Genomic DNA, 18,862 nt, shown 5'->3' on the forward strand with positions numbered 1-18,862 from the left:
TTATGACCAAAACACACACCTCCTAGCCCAATCGCACAGCCATCTCTCCCTCCCAAATGTCTCCTGAAACCCAAGTAAAGTCACCTTCACGCACAGGGCAAGATTTTACATGTTCACAGGTGACACAGTAGTTAAGGTACTAGATAGTACCTAGATAGGTATCCAGATAGCACTAAGCAGCAGTGGAATAAAATTCAGTTAGTCACCTGCAATCTAGGGGGGAAATAATGACCACATAAAACCTTCCTAGCTCACTAATACCCTTCAGGAGTGGAAATCTGCTAAACTCACCTGGTGGGGCATATATGTGATTCCAGAGCCAGCCCAATGTTATTGACTCCGAAATTCCCTCTGAAGTTACTCAAACATTCACCTGTTCTGGTACCACCACAGTTTTCCAGAGAAGAACTTAAACCAGACAGATCACATGGCACTGAGTTGAGCATCAGATCCTGACAAAGCAAGTCATTCTCAGCCCAGTCAACCTTACACACTGTTCCTCACAAACATATGGGAACTATAAAACAAGTATTTAAAAGACACTTGGACAGGTACACGAATGGGAAATGATTAGAGGGATATGGGTCAAACACGGGCAACTGGGACTAGTTTAGATGGGGCATCTTGGTTGGCATGGCCAAGTTGGGCCAAAGGGCCTGTATGACTGACTCTATAACTGTTATGTGAATTGGGAGAGTTGTGCCACAGACGAGTCAAGCCACAGCCTAACGTAGTTGTGCTCGCAGAATTTATTTATTTATTTATTCCGAACAAGTAAAGACATTAAAGACATTAATAGTAACAAAATCGAAATTATCAAACAATTGGACATTACAATCAATATTTACAAAGCAATGAAAAGAACAAAAGCAAAGTTCCAATGTCCAACTCTGTGTCTGTACAAGCTCGAAAAGGAGTGAGAAGAAGAATAACTTATTAAATCTCACCCCTTTTCCCCAACACTTCTACCATATTTAAAAATCAATTAATTAATAATAATAATACTACCCTAGGCAATTTCCCATAATACCTACAGACATATATATACATACAACTATTATGCACATACAAACTTCATATCTGAAGTACCCAAACACAAGTAAACAATAGTAAAGCAATAGATAAACATTAACCCCCACTTGTCAACCATCCCCTCCATCCCTGTACCCCTTGAAAATTATTTTTTTATATATCATTTTAAAATGATTCATGTTTGTGCATTGCTTTAATTCCCCGTTCAATTTATTCCACACTCCTACTCCACAAACCGAAATACAAAAGGTTTTTCTAGTCGTACGGACTCTTTGTTTCTTAAAGTTAAATATTCCTCTTAAATTGTAACCCCCCACACGATCGTTAAATAATTTTTGAATGTTTCCAGGTAACTTTTTATTTTTGGCCCTAAACATTATCTGAGCTGTTTTGAATGTAACCAAATCTTCTAATTTTAATAATTTTGCCTCTAAAAATAATGGATTCGTATGACCCAGATACTTAACATTGTGGATAATACGAATTATCTCATTCCTTACAGACAATATGGGATGGAATTGAATACTTTATTGTCACATATGATTAGGTACAATGAAATTCTTTGCTTGCACACCCAATGTATACAAATAGCACTGTCAGAGTTACAAAGCACAGCCTTTTGTTCTCCTCGCCCCTTCCCCCCATGCCGGATCCTCCATTGTTCTTCCCCTGCCCCCTCACGGTGGTCCTCCACTCTCTCATCGACCCACGAGGCTTCACCGCTGCCGCCGCTTCACCGCCACCGAGGCCTCACTGCTGTCGACGCCCCACTTCACGCTTCCGAGGTGCCGCGGGCTCAGTTGGCCGCTCCACCAACCCAGACTCCGGCCCGCAAGGCCCCGGCTGGGCCCCGACCCAGGCTTCTATGCGGCGATCCGGGAGGCATTGAGACCCCAGTCCACAGCCGCGGCCCGTCGGGAGGCCAATATGATGCAACACCTATCGTTATACTTCCTCCCTTGACTTCACCCAGGGACCCCGACAGTCCTTGCAGGTTCGGCAGAAGTTTACTTGCACCTCCTCCAACCTCATCTACTGTATCCCATCTACTGACAATATGATGTCCTCCATCACAGTTCCAGGTACATCCAGTTCCACTCACACAGGGCAGACCCACCAGAGATGGTGCACAGCAAAATACATAATAGGAGAAAGTGGTCCTTGGAGACCTAAATGCCCCATGATGGCTCAAGGAACAATCAAACATGACCAAAATATGCCTCCTGATTATCACCTACCATCCTCCCGCAGCTGATGCAGTGGTACTCCTGCATGTTAAAACAACCCTCAGAAGAAGGAAAGACTCAGAATGTACTCTGTGTGGGGACTTTAAGGTCCATCACCTGCAGTGGCTTTAGTGCTCCACTGATGACTGAGCTGGGCAAGTTCTGATATACAGAGCTCCCGGATCTGGGGAATGTAGTGAGGAAACCAATGCTAGAGTAAACCTTCTTTTAGAGTTTTCAAGATATAGCTTGGAAACAGGCTCTTCGGCCCACCAAGTCCATGCCAACCATCGACCCACCTGTACATTAGTTCCATGTTATTATTATTAATGTTTAATGTTTGATGTGCCATTCCTAACTATCACTGTATGTCATGTTGTCACTTGCGGGCGGAGCACCAAGGCAAATTCCTTGTATGTGAATACGTGGCCAATAAACTTATTAATGAATTCATTCATTCATTCATTCATTCATGTTATCCCATTTTTGCATCTTACACATTTGGGGGGAAATTTACAGAAGCCATTTAACCTACAGACTTGGGAGTCTTTGGAATGTGGGAGGAAACCAGACCACTCGGAGAAAACCCACGGAATCACAGGGAGAATGTACAAACTCTGAACAGACAACACCCATAGTCAGGTTCAAATCCGGGTCTCTGGCGCTGTGAGGCAGCAGCTCTACCTCTGCACCACTGCGCCACATTACTTGACCTCACCCTCAACAATAGACCCATGATAGCTCCTCTGTCCAAGTTAGCTTTTGGCGAAAGTGTACACTTGATGGGAGTAATGCATACAACCCCTTCAATTTACTTACATGCTCTGTGTTATTAGCTTGATGGAGAACAATTGTATAAACTCCACCTTGCTTCAGCTCCACCTCTTCCTCAATCGGGGTAAAACTGAGCCCAACTCCATCTGACAGCTCTAAAGAACACCTGAGACAAAAAAGCACAAAGGGCATGGTTAAACCAAAGGCTATGATTAAGAATGACCTAAATGGTCATGATTCAAATGCTCGCACAGTATAGACTAAGCGCTCATTCAGCAAGAAAATGATCTTTTGTTTCGATGAGTGATTGTGGTTTGAGTGGGTAAAAGTGTGTAAGCGTGCATCCGAAGTGTGTACACTCATTTGCTTATTTTGACCCAGAAGGTGGTCACTTGGCCAACTGTGTGTCCATGCTAATTCTCTGGGAAGCAATCCCATCAGTCCCAATCCCTCTTCTCTATTTCCCTGTACCCTACAACTAATTCTCTTTCTCACATGTCCCTGAACAGGCTTTGGATTATTTTTAACATTTACCCACACTAAGGGTAATTTATAGTAATCAATTAACTTCTCAGCATAATTTTGGGGTGTGGAAAGAAAGCAGACCAGCCAAGGGAAACTCACAGAATCTTAGGAAGAACATGCAAACTCCACCCAGACAACATCTGAGGTCAGGATTGAACCCAGGTCTCTGGAGCTGCACGATAGTGGTGGCTACCTGCTGAATCACTATGCCATCACTGTGCATTCAGAATCACTGTGTATTGAGGAAGCAATAAGGGCACAGGTTACTTTCAATCTCATGTTGTGGAATGAGGAAAGGTTCATTAACAACCTTGTGGTTGAGGTCCTCTTGAGAAAAGCGATCACAATATGGTGGAATGTTATATTATTAAGGGCGATTGGGTTTAGTCCACTAAACCTTTATTCTTAAATCTCCCACCTCATTTCTCGTTGGGCTTGACAGGATGATATTTTACAGAACAAAAAATAACCATGTGAACTCACCACAGACAGCAGCCAAGATCAGAATCAAATCCCTGGTGCTGTGAGACAGCAGTGCTGTTTATGAATGCTGTGTGTCTGTGTGTGTATGCATGAATGCGGTTAATTATATTGTCAGTGTGATACATGTAGCATTGGTGATGAACAGTAATTGCTGCTTGAAGTCTATTACTACTTTATGGATAATGCTATGTGACCCACAAAAGCAATGTTTATAAAAGGCTTTCTGGAATGAAGAGGACACACCCTGTAGTCAGCTCTTTTCTGCCTTGTCCAGGTTTATCTCCATGCTCTGCAAATGGACTTTGTTGGAAATGAGGAGACAGCAGAGAACATGTATATCACAACTTGTGTTTGTGTGTATGATGTCTGTGTGTATGTTCATGTTTATATGTGTTTTTGACCACATTGATTGCCTGAACAAGGAGGTACGAGGTTCATCAAGCAATGTTTAATCACTGAGAATATTCTAATTGCTAGAATCAACATTTGGCAAAGTTTGAATAGAAGGACTAGTTCATGTTTGTTTTACTTTCTCAGGGAATGTGGTGTACCTGACAAGGTGTACCCTTCCCCTCAGCCATCAGGCTATTAAATCTGGCTCGGACAAAACTCTGATTATTAGCAACCACTTTCTGTTATTTGCACTATCAGTTTATTTATTCATGTGTGTATATATTTATATCATGGTATATGGACACATTTATCTGTTTTGTAGTAAATGCCTACTATTTTCTGTGTGCTTAAGCAAAGCAAGAATTTCATTGTCCTATACAGGGACACATGACAATAAACTCACTTGAACTTGAACTTGAACTTGATTTAATGTTCACAGAGAATGGGGAAATCAAGTTTATTCTATCACACTGTGGCACGGTTTGTAGAAGGTGGGAAAACTTTGAGTCAGGCAGCAAGTCACTCACTACATCTGCACTTTTGTAACATCCAACTATGTGTCAGATAAACTCCAGAAATGGACAGGGCGTCATTTAAAGCAACAAGGAGCAACTTAGAGGTCCGAAGAAGGGTCCCGACCTGAAACATCACCCATCCTTTTTCTCCAGAGATGCTGCCTGACCTGCTGAGTTGCTCCAGCACTTTGTGTCTAAGGGGCAACGTAACCAACTGAAGAATAAATGAAAGAAGAACATACCCGGGTACAAAGCTCAAACTATGCAGTGGAAGAAAGAAAACAAACAATAAGCCAATATTCCCAAAAATATATGATCAATGGCATTAACAAAAAAAATCAGGAAAATCCAGGAGATTTAACACTAAATTCTAAAGATAAAGATTGGCTTAGTCTGGGAGCCTTGTAGATTAGATGAACGGGAGTGGTCGACATGAGGATAGAAAAAGGATTTAAGCAAAAGCCATTCACAATTTGAATGGAGTGAGAGTTAGAACTGAAAATTCACACCATCAGTCTCACCTGCCAAATTCTACGGGTGTGTAGGCTGATGGAACAAATGGTTTCACATGCAGGTTTTCTGAAGCATCTGGTTTGCACTTCAGTCTCACAGTTCTGTTGTGGCTTGGTGATGCTGTTCCCAGCAAGGGGAAGATCCTGCAGAAGGTAGATTGCAATTACTGCCACACTTCATAAGTAAGGTAGTCCTGCAGGTTTTATAGAGCTGCACACCCAATGGGCCTAACTCCTGGCACCGTAACACCTCAATTAAATTAAGAACTCATGCCAATTATGTCACCTGAAGTTGTTTGCCTGCCAGCCGCTTCAAAGCCTTTGGGCAGTTCCCTGGAATAATAATGATCAAGTTTGGCAGTGGAGATATGGGGAAAGTGGAGATAGACACAAAATGCCGGAGTAACTCAGCGGGTCAGGCAGCATCTCTGAGGAAAAGGAATAGGTGACGTTTCGGTTTGAGTCTGAAGAAGGGTCTCGACCCAAAAAGTCACCTATTCCTTTTCCCTAGAGATGCTGCCTGACCCGCTGAGTTACTCCAGCATTTTGTGTCTGTCTTCGATGTAAATCAGCATCTGCAGTTCCTTCCTCCACATTTGGGGAAAGTGGAGGTGTGGTGAGAAAGGGTCCAGTAATTGTTCTGTGCACCCAGGAGGCCCAATTTTCTGAAAGAGATGAGGGCCATTTTTTTAAAACAACTGCCTTTCAAGGTCCATGATTAGGTGTGCAGCTATGATAACCCAGATACATCGGTTGGAGCTTCATGTTTTATTGCAGTCTCCACTATTCCAAACAGCTTTCCAAGTCAGAGTATGAAATGGACACCAATATACATGCAGGTTAGCTTTATGCCCCTGTCCCACTTAGGAAACCTGAACAGAAACTTCTGGTGACCTTGCGCCCCACCCAAGGTTTCCATGAGTCGCCAGAGGTTTTGGTCACTTGCCTGGAAAGCCTTGACCGAAGCGTGAGCTGCATCTACTGACCAAAGATCCTACAGGATCTTTACTACCGACCGCACACACACACACACACACACACACACACACACACACACACACACACACACACACATCGCGAAGGTGGGGGCCAGGGACAGCGGAGGAGTGCAGTCTGTGCAATGAAGAGGAAGGTAAACGGCTGCCACAGAGTACGGTAAGTCCTTTAGAGAGGGAGGGAGAGATGGGGAGAGAAGTACAGAGAAGGGGAAAGAGAATGGGAAGAGAAGGGGAGAGAGAAAGGGAGAAGGGGAGAGAAGGGGAGAATGGGGGGGGGGGGGAGAAGGAGTGGAGACAGTTTTAAGAAGTTTAATAAAGTTAGCGGCCATTTTACATTCCGGCGGATCTTCTAGGTCCTGAAAACCAAAGATCCTACAGGATCTTTCCTGAAAACTCCAATGAGCCAATCAAAATGTCGAAGGGGGTGGCCTTCGACTGCCTGTCAGTAAACAGCAACCCCACTCCACTGGCTTTGACCAAACTGCAACCTATTTTTAGTCGAGGCCGTTTTTTTTTGTTTTTTTTAATAATCGCAGGAACATAGAAGAAGCCTCGACTATGCGGAAACCACTTTCGACCATTAGGGAGAGTCATCAAAATATTCTGGAACCTCACGGAAACCTTGGGTGGGGCGCAAGGTCTCCAGAGTTTTCCATCAGGTTTCCTAAGTGGGACAGGGGCATTACAATGCCCTGAACCTGCAGGTTCCCTGACAAATGGCCTAACACATGCAGATACCATGTAACCTTCAGGTGCATGCAAGGGTCATTTTCTCTGCACATCATTTTGAAAGCAACACTTCTAAGGGCAGCAAACAACATACCGAACAAGAGCTAAGTTATCCAAAATCTTCACTGTGTTGTCCGGAATCTGTAGGGATATAAATAGTCACAAGCGGTCACTCCCTATTCTCCCCTCTCCCATCGGGCAGGAGGTACAAGATGTTTGAAAAAGCATACCTCAAGATTCTGGAACCGTTTCTATTCCAGCTGTAGACAAAAATTCTGGAGAAACTCAGCGGGTGGGGCATCATCTATGGAGCGAAGGAAATAGGCAACGTTTCGGGTCGAAACCCTTCAGCCCGAAACGTTGCCTATTTCCTTCGCTCCATAGATGCTCCCTCACCCGCTGAGTTTCTCCAGCATTTTTGTCTACCTTCGATTTTCCAGCATCTGCAGTTCCTTCTTGAACATTTTATCTATTCCAGCTGTTATCAGACAACTGAACGGTCCTCTCATCAGCCAGAGTGTGGGCCTGACCCATCTGCCTCATTTGAGACCTTTGAACTATTTTAATTGGACTTTATCAGCCTTAAATGTTATATCTTTGCACTGAATGTTATACCCTTTATCATTTACCCGTGTACTGTGGAAGGCTTGATTGCATTCATGTATAGCCTTTTCTTGGACTGGATAGCACGCACACAAAAGCTTTTCACTGTACCTCCGTGTGACAATATTGAACCAAACAAGTGGAACCAAAAATGTACAGTTAATCAGGTGCTTTTGGATAATTTTTCCCATTATACTGGGGGATTGTTAATATGAGAATGGAATACTTCTCAGTCCAATCATAGAGGCATCTTGAAATCTGTCTAGACTGGGTACAAACTACATCAGATGGAGAGTGAATCATCCTCTGCAGGGTTCCATGAAACAGTCCCAAAGGTGTTGAGCAAGGGTCAGATACTGAGTAAAGCTTCCCCTAGATTGTCCTATCAAACCCTTCTAGATAGAGTATAGCACAGGATGAGATGCTGATCCCTCTACATCATCACTCCCAGGTCTGTCCCAGCACAGAGTGGGCATTGAGTGAACATCCATCATTACCAGATGCAATAGTGTAGAGATTGATACAAAAAAGTGCAAATAGCCTGAATTTCTCTCATTAATTTCCAATAATATCTACCAGAGCAGAGATAGTGTACGGGGTATTTGCATCATCAAAATTGTAATTGTAATGGAAATTAGTTTTCAACTAAGCCCCAATTTGAATGAAGTTGTAGTATCTCTCTTGGTTAAAACAAGCTGCCAGTCAGACATCCAAATAATACTAACGTGATGCATATAATTGCATTGGATGGCCAGTCCTTAAAACCTCAGCAGGCCCACATTGTTACCATTGGAGCTTTGTGTATGAAGATAAATTGAATCCCGTTCTGGATTTGTCTTTAAGCTTAAATGTGGAAAGACCAAGTTAGAAATCAACACTTTGACATGTCATTTACAATGAGCTACTTTTCCACCAGCACACCTTTTCCCGTTCATCCTGCTCACCTGTGTGACAGTCAATTCCCTGGTTGTGAGATCTTGCACTATGAAGAGGGTACTCCTGGTCTTCGAGTCGGTTGTGAAGTTGATGCTTCCTGACACTGGAGGCAGTGAGCAGCGTTCAGGAGCAATGCGCAGTGTGTAGGGGACCATGGGCACGGGATAGCTGGGAGACAACTAAAACAAACAAGTTATTCCAGTCAGTGTGGGAAGTTATTTCCAACTTGCTGTGTGTGTTATTGTAGCCTGACCCATGACAGTACCAGTCACACATTAAGGCAAAGGACCACCTAAAAGAGTTTTACAGAGAAGAGGGCTCAGTTGCATCCTCAGTCATGAGGTGATTCTGAGAAGTCTCCCCTCTCCATCACTGGGCATCCTGGGTATAAGATATTTCAGGCCATTTTGGCGGATTTGCCTAGTTCCACTGCTTTCCCCTCAGGCAGATTTCTAGCAGAGAAGTTCCACTTGTGCTCCTTTCAAAGACCACGGTCAGGATGGCCTTGTGTGGTGGGAGCATTTGAGATCAGAATAGGAAGAAGGAAAGAACTGCAGAAGCTGGTTCTAACCAAAGATAAAGACAAAGTGCCCAAGAAGACAGGTAGGGGATGTTGAATTGTATTCTGCTAGGGATGTGGGTTACTATCCATGACACCAACCAGTTACTCTGTAATACCTGGCCTAGATGATCACACTGGGGTTGGGAAACCCAAGATAAGATAGTCACTAACCATTTTACTAAGAGGTCCAGAAGAAACCTCTCTCACAGAGAACAGTGCACTTGCATTAGATGAGTTAACCAGAGAAGACGAATGTTAGGGCTGTTGCAGATGAGGATTGAACAGGATTTAATAGACAATAGACAATAGGTGTAGGAGTAGGCCATTCGGCCCTTCGAGCCAACACCGCCATTCAATGTGATCATGGCTGATGCCAGATTTGAAGGTAGGGAGAGAAAAATTAGATTGGAAGTAGGGTTGTGTGAAGCACAGCATGGACACATTATTCCCATCAAATCCATTGCCATCATTTTGTCAGGCAGTCCATTCCAAATCACTAGTCAGTACGTACAATAAACCCAAATAAAATTAAAATAAAATAAATGGTTCTTTATAAATGACAATGACTAATCGTACAGGAAGCTGCAACATAAGCCATTCTTACCGCGTGCTGATCCATCACAAGATGATTTTCCAAGAAATCGATGTTAAGATTGCAAAGAGCTCCGTTAAAAATTTTCAATTCAGTCACACCGTCTGGCTGAGGTGGAAGCTGCCACTTCTGTGAAAGTAATCCCGAATATCAGAATACCCGTAAAAGGTTCAAGACTCTCCTCCCTGCTGTGAGGCATGGACTTTAGTGCACTGCTACCTCCCCCCACCCACAGGCAGAGACAATCTGGTCTACAACTGAAGACCATGTGCAGGCATGTTGGATTAGTTAAAATTGGGATCATGGTTGGACACAGACATCATGGGCCGAAGGGCCTGATCCTGTGCTGCACTGTTGTATCTTCGAACAGTTGGGTCAGGTGCCAAATTGACCTATGTTGGGCGATGTGCTTCTGACACAAATACCTCCCATGATGCCAGAATAAATACTAAATCAGAAACTTTCAAATATACTGGGATGGTCAACTCTCAACCATAGAGTGATCATAAGGCAATCAGCTCATCACCATAGGCTGACAAAATCCTTATCAGAACAAATATACACCAAGGTTACAGATGGAGCAGCATTATATCATATTCAGTAGGTGGGTCTCACATACTTGGATCTAAGGTACAGGAGTAATGTAATTTCACTTAATCAGAAGCACAGTGCAGATATCACTTCTCCCCTTTGGCAATGAAATGCACCACATAATGAAGGCTCTCACCCAAATTGAAAAATTACAGAATTGAAACTTAAATGCTGAGCAGCAGCTTGCTGCAGAATCAAGTCTCATTCTCACCTGAATTTGCAACTGGACAATCCCAGCAATAAGGAATGCAACCACTGCTCCAAACAGCCCAATGGACATCCGTGTGACCGGCCTGTAAATTGGCAGCAAAACAGGGAGAGTTACAAATCAGATGAGAGAGAGAAAGAGCGAGAGAGACAGAAAGACAGAGAGACAGAGGGACAGAGGGACAGAGGGACAGAGGGACAGAGGGAGAGAGGGACAGAGGGACAGAGGGACAGAGAGACAGAGAGACAGAGGGACAGAGGGACAGAGAGACAGAGGGACAGAGGGACAGAGGGACAGAGGGACAGAGAGACAGAGGGACAGAGGGACAGAGGGACAGAGGGACAGAGGGACAGAGGGACAGAGGGACAGAGAGACAGAGAGACAGAGGGACAGAGGGACAGAGGGACAGAGGGACAAAGAGAGGAGAAGGGAGGGAGAGGAAGAAGAAAGATAGAAGGGAAACGGAGGAAGACAGAGAAGGCATGGAAGGAGACAAGGAGGATGACTTGGATGGAGATGAGGATGGAGAAGGGAGGGATAGAGGGTGAAGCAGAGTGAGACAGAGGGAGAGGGAATTGGAAAGGGAGGAGATGGGGAGAGGAAGAGGGAGAGGGGGTACTAGAAGCAGCGAAAGATAATTTCCTTGTGTATCTTTTCTACACCCTCTCTAGCTTAATCACATCTTTCCTATAGTTTGAAGAGCAGAACATGCAATACTCCAAATGTGGTTGAACTAGCATTTCATACAGCCGTAACATGACATTCCAACATATATGCATCACCACCATATGCTTTCTTCTCCACCCTGTCTACCTGTATTGCCCATGTCAGGGAACTATATATTAGTACCCCTAAGTCTCTCTATTCAACAACACTCCCCAGGCCCCTGCCATTCACCGGGCATGTCCTGGCCTAGTTTAAATTCCCAAAATGCAGATTGTGTGAAGAAGGGTCTCGACCCGAAACGGCACCCATTCCTTCTCTCCAGAGATGCTGCATGTTCCGCTGAGTTAAGGGCCTGTCCCACGAGCATGCGACTCCATGCGGCAAGCGCGACCTAAAGGGCCTGTCCAACGAACCTGCGACCGCATGCGGCAAGCGCGACCAAACCAGAAGCAGGGGCCGCGCGGAGGTCGAGTGAGTGACATGAAGTTCGAGCGAAGTTCATGCGTGACGTACGGCGTTGAGACGCTGCGGGCCAGCAGGCCGTTGCCGCGCGGAATTTTTGAACACGGTCAGTTTTTCGGAGCCCCGCGCGATGTCGGGACCAGCTCCGCACAACTCCATACGGCTCCGGCGATCGAAGTGGGACCGGCCCCGCGAGGCCATACGGCTCAAGCGACCACGTTAGGTCGCGCTTGCCGCATGGAGTCGCATGCTCGTTTGACAGGCCCTTTAGGTCACGCTTGCCGCATGGAGTCGCATGCTCGTGGGACAGGTCTTTTACTCTAGCATTTTGTGTCTACCTTCAATTTTAAACCAGCATCTGCAGACCTTTACTACACCTGTGGAATACCATTTGTTCTGCTCCTGAAGACCCAGACAGGACAACCTACCTGTGCAGGTGGATGCACAGCTCATCCAGGTCAGCTTCACCTGTCAGATCGAGGTGCCTACGACTAAGTGTGCCACATGCGTGGGACTAGAAGTCCACCCATTCCAGTTTGGATGTGATGGTCAGCCAGTTACAACTCACAGACCCAACTAGCATCCCGCTCAGCTGGCTGGTCGTGGAAGACAGCACAGCCAAAGTCTGGAACTTCTGCTGCTGGTTTAGGAAAAAAAAGGTACAAAATGCTAGAGTAACTCAGCGGGTCAGGCAGCATCTCTGGAGAGAAGGAATGGGTGACGTTTCGGGTCGAGACCCTTCTTCAGACTGATGTCAGGTCCTTTGGAGGTTCTGGTTTCTGCATCAGATCCCAGATCACTGCTAACACAGTCCTGGATTCCACTGTTGAAAGGGTCTGTGTGGCTAACATTCACTCTACCAGGATCAACTCTGGATGATTACTAGGATGCTACTGCCACCTCCTGGAGCAGGACCAAGGCCCCAAGCAACGCGATGAATCTGCTGCCCTCTCTCTGCATGTATACGCTCTACTGGCAGTAGATGGTGCCATCAGTATTGCTCCTCAATATGTATACCAATTGCTGGCCACTTGGGGCTATGTGGCCCCACAATTTTGTATGGTGGCTGTTTTGTATTAGATATTTTACACTAAATGTTGTACCCGTTATCTGTGCACTGTGGATGGTGTGATGGGATTTATGTATAGTCTTTGGCTGGATGGCACGCAAACAAAAGCCTTGCACTGTACCTTGGTATATATGAAATTAATAAACTAAACTACGAAACACAGCTGCTGGCAAACACAGTGCTGATGGAGAACAGCCAAAAGCATTCTGCTGAATGATGGTCACTGATGTTTCTGGCATGGTTTGCATTGTTTTCTGGGATCTGGGCATTTATTGGCAATCCATAATTGTCCTCCAGAGAGTGAAGAATTGTGAGTCTTCATTTGCATTGTTGGGATGACAAGTTGGCTGGAGAAGTTGGACTTTACATTCAGGTGTTCGGGAGGAATGGTTAGCTTTAAGGGAGGGTTAGTTGACCAAATGGATTTGGGGATGGGATTTGGTGGTTTATATCAACGGGACAATGGTGGAAAGGGTCAAGAACTTCAAATTCCTGGGTGTGCATATTTCCGAAGATCTTTCCTGGTCCCAGCACACTGATGCAATTATAAAGAAAGCACATCAGCGCCTCTACTTCCTGAGAAGACGACGGAGAGTCGGTATGTCAAAGAGGACTCTCTATAACCTCTACAGGTGCACAGTAGAGACTGGTTGCATCGTGGCCTGGTTCGGCAACTTGAGCATCCAGGAGCGGAAAAGGATGCAGCCACTGCCCAGTCCATCATCGGCTCTGACCTCCCCACCATCGAAGGGATCCATCGCAGTCGCTGCCTCAAAAAGGCAGCCAACATCATCAAGGACCCACACCATCCTGGCCACGCACTCACCTCTCCGCAACCATCGGGCAGAAGGTACTGGAGCCTGAGATCTGTTACATCCAGGTTAAGGAACAGCTTCTTCCCCACAGCCATCAGGCTATTAAACTCGCCAACAAACAAACTCTGAACTGTAACAGCCCTAGTGCACTTATCTGCTTATTTATATGTATATTGAACGGAACTGTTCTGTATTTTTGCTTACAATATTCTGTTGAGCTGCAGCAAGCAAGAATGTCATTGTTCTATCTGGGACACATGACAATAAACTCTCTTGACTTGACTTGACAGTGGTGGCTGGTGAGGGTTGGCCTTTCTCATGCGGGTCAAGGTGGCTAGTAGTGTAAGAGGGATTGGAAGGAGGGAGACAAGCTGGTTGGAGAGGGTCAGCCCTGTAATCCACAATGTATTCTACTCAAAACTGTTTTGAAAGCATTCCATTAACATTCTCACCATACAAAGGGAGCCACTCCCTCAATATCCCAGTTAGGGACAGAACCTTGCATGCAAGACCCTTGTAGTTGAGTGACGGACCATCAGAACTCTTATGAGAAGACCCACCAAACCTATGTTAAGGGATTACAAGAATTGCCCTGATACAGTGTGGTTCAGCTGAATGAGTTTCCAAAGGAGCCCAGGCATCAGGAGGTAAGAAGGTTACGCCCTGTGATGAGATGGTCATTTGATGAGATATTCACATGGGTTGAGGTGAGAGGGGTAAAGCAGAGACATGAGGTTCTTACCGTAACAACAAGTTTATCTTCTCAAACTGAGGATAGATGATTCCTTCAAATATCGGCAACAGGAACAGCACAAAGAACAGGTTCAGGCTCTGGAATAAAGTAGAGACATGGAAATAAAGAGAAGGATGTAACTTAGAACAGCCCCTGTCCACTGTGGGGATAACAAGACCTTGCTCCTGGATGATAAAGGCTGCCTCCCTTCCTCAACGACCCAAGGCTTCACCTCAGCTCCCTGTGACTGGGACGTTCTGACCGCCTTCCCACTCACTTCCAGGTTTACGCCCCTCCCCCACTGATTCTGGGGTTCAACCCTCTCCCCCACTGACAGGTTCACGCCCCTCCCCCACTGACAGGTTCATGCCCCTCCCCCACTGAGGGGATCACTATTTCAAGCTCCATATTCCCAGTACCCTTTGGGCAATAAGAGATTCCTCCTCTCCACACCAATCCATCCACCAACGACTTTAGTTCCCAGCCACCTGTTTTTTGCCTCCTGCACTAAGAGAAGCAGTAAATGGGAACTAAGGGAATCTAGGCTCCTCACAATTTTATACAGGACAATTTTCCTTCAGCCATTTCTATTCTAAGGAAAAAAAACAGCCGATCTGATTTTGTGTCTCACTCACTGCCTCTCTGATTCGTTTCCCCCCGGCTTTGACGATGGAATTCATAGTTTGTGTGTATCAGCCCTTTGATAAAGCAACCTAAAACTGATCTATGATATTCCTGCCACTTTACCTTCAGTACCCAGACAATGTCTGGGGTATAAATGCCCCTGTAAATGCAATGGCCCAACACCCTGACACCTTCACGAGCAGCAACCAAAACATTGTTCCCATTCCCTCCACCACTTCGCCTTCCAGACCCTGTCACCCGCTGAATGGTGTGTGGTCCCTGTACCTGCAGCTGGTCAGGTTTCAGTGTGAGTGATCCCATGTTGAGCTCCATCTCGTGGGCCTGTAGAGTCCACCGTGAGCCCTGTTGCTCATAGAGTGCCCAGTACATTGGCATCAGCGGGTATAACACCAACAGGTTGTATAACTTCTTGGCATCACTGATGAGATCTTGCTGAAACACAAAAAAGTTCAAGCAGCAAATGTAATATCAGTCCGTCACAATAGTGCCCTTATCCTAATTTCTCCCCACATTCCTGATGTCTTTAGCCTCAAGAACAACTTCTATCTAACTCCTTCCAATATATTCAATAACTTGGCCTCTGCTGTTTTCTGTGCTTGAGCATTACACAGGTTCACCTCACTCTGGGTCAAGACATTTCTTCCCATCCATGTCCCAAAAGGCCAACTCCTATCCTTATAGTGTGATTCTTGGTCCTGGTCTCCTTGACATCAGCAACATCTTTCCTGCATCTAATCTGTCCAGTCGTGTCAGGAATTTAAAAGTTGAATTAGGTCTCCTGTTATCCTTCTAAACTCCAGCAAATACAAACCTAGTCATCCCAAGTCCTCTTCATACATCAGTCCTGTCATCGCAGAGATCAATCCAGTGAAACTCTGCTGTACTCTCACCATCCCTCAGAAATGCACACATTACTCAAGTTGTGGGCTCACCTAGACCCTGTACAGTTGCAGTAAGACATCCCAACACTTGAATCTTCTCACTACAAAGCCTTGCCATCTCCTGCACTTGCTGCAACTGCATGTTTACTTTCTTTGATCAGTTTACAATTTGCATTTAGATGGACTTGCATTACTTCAGCATGTCCCAAACCATGGCACGGCCAACACAATGTATAATCCATTGAAACACTGCATCCAATTTGCATTCAGTAAGTTCCCATTAACAGTTATGATAAGAGCCAATCTTTATTTATCACGTTGACTGAGGGATAAATAGAGGCTGCGACTCCAGGGAGAATCTTCTTGATCTTCATTGAGCAAATGTCATGGAATCCTTGACGAAGGGACAGAAAGGATCTCGGTTTAGTGTTTTACGTGCTGCAAATGTACATTCAGGACTCTACTGGATTGTCAGTTGTATCCTGGGGAGGGAGGGGGGGGGGGGGGGATGAGCTCACGACCTTCAGAATTTGAAGTAATAAAATGTGGCATATCCTCCATCAATCCCAGCCCACTCATTCTAAGTGCACATTGACAAGAAGCAGTGAGAATGGAACGGTGTGGTGACCAAATACAACTCTGGGAAGGTAATGAGATGAACATTCAAATCATCCTGCTGGGTATCCATTTTCAGGTATGGGGTGAGCCAGAATCAGCAACAGAGAGGGTCCACTTTCTACTGCAGAGAAGGAGTGTTCATGGCAGGATGTTAACAAAATAAGTGGAAAACAATGGTCGTTTAATATTAATACATTCATTGGATGATATTGTATCCTCCGGAGACCCCATCAACCACCAACTCCCAGCAGAATTGAAAATGCTTTTGTAAAATATATCAAATCCTAGGAGAACATGGCTCCATCACTAACATCTGCTACATTATACACTTGCACTACTAATCATTCAATACACCTGAGCCTGGAATCTAAAGAACTATCATTCAATGCAGTTGAGTTAAGAACAGTGGCACTGGAGAAGACATTACACCAAGTTCCCTGCATTATCGTGCAGGGTATGGACATCAGTGGACCTCCCAGTGCTACCTTGGCGAGTCATTGCATTAGCCATTACACGTAGTTACCTACCTCATAGCGTGGGTCGGCCCAGTCCAACCAATGCTCCCTGGCCTTCTCTTTCTTCTTATTCCTGAGCCACTTGATCTTGTTTTTCAGGGCGCTCTGCATAACCCAAACACGACATGTTTAATACGTTGAGCAGACATGGGAACAGATGGGTGCTTATCGCATTATTCATGCGAGGGTGACATGGATTCGCAGCATGGTTAACATAGATGCTTTGGAGCTCATCAAGGCCATTGGAAGTGAACTTGATCAATGATGCATTAGTTAAATAGCGAGTAAAACTCACTCTAAATCACCAACACAAAAAGAATAGAGTGCACATAATGGTTAAACGTCATCAAGACGATATTTTTAAAGGCTCCAGGGCAAGTACAGTATGGTTCAGATACAGAATAATGGTCTCCATTCATTGACTACTTGAATGTGGCAGATGCAGTATAATGTGGATAAATGTGAGGTTATCCACTTTGGTGGCAAAAACAGGAAAGCAGACTTTTATCTAAATGGTGGCCGATTAGGAAAAGGGGAGATGCAACGAGACCTGGGTGTCATGGTACACCAGTCATTGAAAGTAGGCATGCAGGTGCAGCAGGCAGTAAAGAAAGCGAATGGTATGTTAGCATTCATAGCAAAAGGATTTGAGTATAGGAGCAGGGAGGTTCTACTGCAGTTGTACAGGGTCTTGGTGAGACCACACCTGGAGTATTGCGTACAGTTTTGGTCTCCAAATCTGAGGAAGGACATTATTGCCATAGAGGGAGTGCAGAGAAGGTTCACCAGACTGATTCCTGGGATGTCAGGACTTTCATATGAAGAAAGATTGGTGAATCTCTGGAATTCTGGTGAAAAGTGGTGAATCTCTGGAATTCTCTGCCACAGAAGGTAGTTGAGGCCAGTTCATTGGCTATATTTAAGAGGGAGTTAGATGTGGCCCTTGTGGCTAAAGGGATCAGAGGGTATGTAGAGAAGACAGGTACGGGATACTGAGTTGGATGATCAGCCATGATCATATTGAATGGCGGTGCAGGCTCGAAGGGCCGAATGGCCTACTCCTGCACCTATTTTCTATGTATCTATGTATCTATGTAAAACTTTTTTCATCTCTTTCCTTGACGTAATTGAGACTTTTTCATCGTGTCTCCGTCTGCACTGCGGCTTTAACATCCTAGAGAAGGTGGTCCCTTTGTTAGGGATCGACTGCGGGAGCTCCAACCGCAGGAGCATCGACCGCCCCGATCGTGGGAGCTTCGATCGCCCCGACTGCGGATGTTCCGATTGCCCCTGACCGCGGGAGAAAAGGAGGAAAGATGGTATGTTATTTGCCTTCCAACACAGTGGGGAATGTGAGTTCGCCGAAAAAACAAGATGGACGTGCTGCCTGCGCTGGTGGGGGCTCGGAGGGAGTGCCGTGAGTGCAGTGATCTCAGTGTTCTGCGGGGTCATGGCTCCATGAGGATATCCCGGAGTCTAAGTGCGAGTGTGGACGGCTTTCTGACTGTTCGGGCGGGCAGGGACTGCAGAGAGAGTGACAGCGGTCGGTACAACTCTGGTCACATCACAGTGAAGGAGCGTGTGTGTGGCCCGGACATTGAACTGATGGCTGTTGGTCTCCGCTTATGCTGTGTGCCCTGGGGATTCTCACACGCCATTGTGGTGGCTGTTTAAGTCTTTGTGAATTTTTCTGTGCTTATTTATCTTATTGCTTTTGTGTATGACTGTTGGCAAATCAAATTCCTTGTATATTTACATACATGGCTAATAAATTAATTC

General features: G+C 45.3%; 1 protein-coding gene across 4 annotated transcripts in view; it reads right to left on the minus strand.

The window, feature by feature from the left end:
• Window positions 1–18,862, minus strand: part of LOC116981930 (peptide transporter 3-like) — a 68,292-nt gene that overhangs the window by 7,730 nt on the left and 41,700 nt on the right. For all 4 annotated transcript variants that reach the window (XM_033035153.1, XM_033035152.1, XM_033035151.1 and 1 more), the window contains 9 exons: window positions 17,096–17,188; window positions 15,334–15,501; window positions 14,434–14,522; window positions 10,683–10,764; window positions 9,893–10,009; window positions 8,735–8,905; window positions 7,282–7,328; window positions 5,470–5,604; window positions 3,078–3,198 (listed from right to left, as the gene is read on the minus strand). In XM_033035153.1, coding sequence (XP_032891044.1) covers window positions 3,078–3,198; window positions 5,470–5,604; window positions 7,282–7,328; window positions 8,735–8,905; window positions 9,893–10,009; window positions 10,683–10,764; window positions 14,434–14,522; window positions 15,334–15,501; window positions 17,096–17,188 — 1,023 coding nt within the window. The remainder of the gene's footprint in view (window positions 1–3,077; window positions 3,199–5,469; window positions 5,605–7,281; window positions 7,329–8,734; window positions 8,906–9,892; window positions 10,010–10,682; window positions 10,765–14,433; window positions 14,523–15,333; window positions 15,502–17,095; window positions 17,189–18,862) is intronic.

This window comes from Amblyraja radiata, chromosome 16, assembly GCF_010909765.2.
Source record: "Amblyraja radiata isolate CabotCenter1 chromosome 16, sAmbRad1.1.pri, whole genome shotgun sequence".
Taxonomy (NCBI): Eukaryota; Metazoa; Chordata; class Chondrichthyes; order Rajiformes; family Rajidae; genus Amblyraja; species Amblyraja radiata.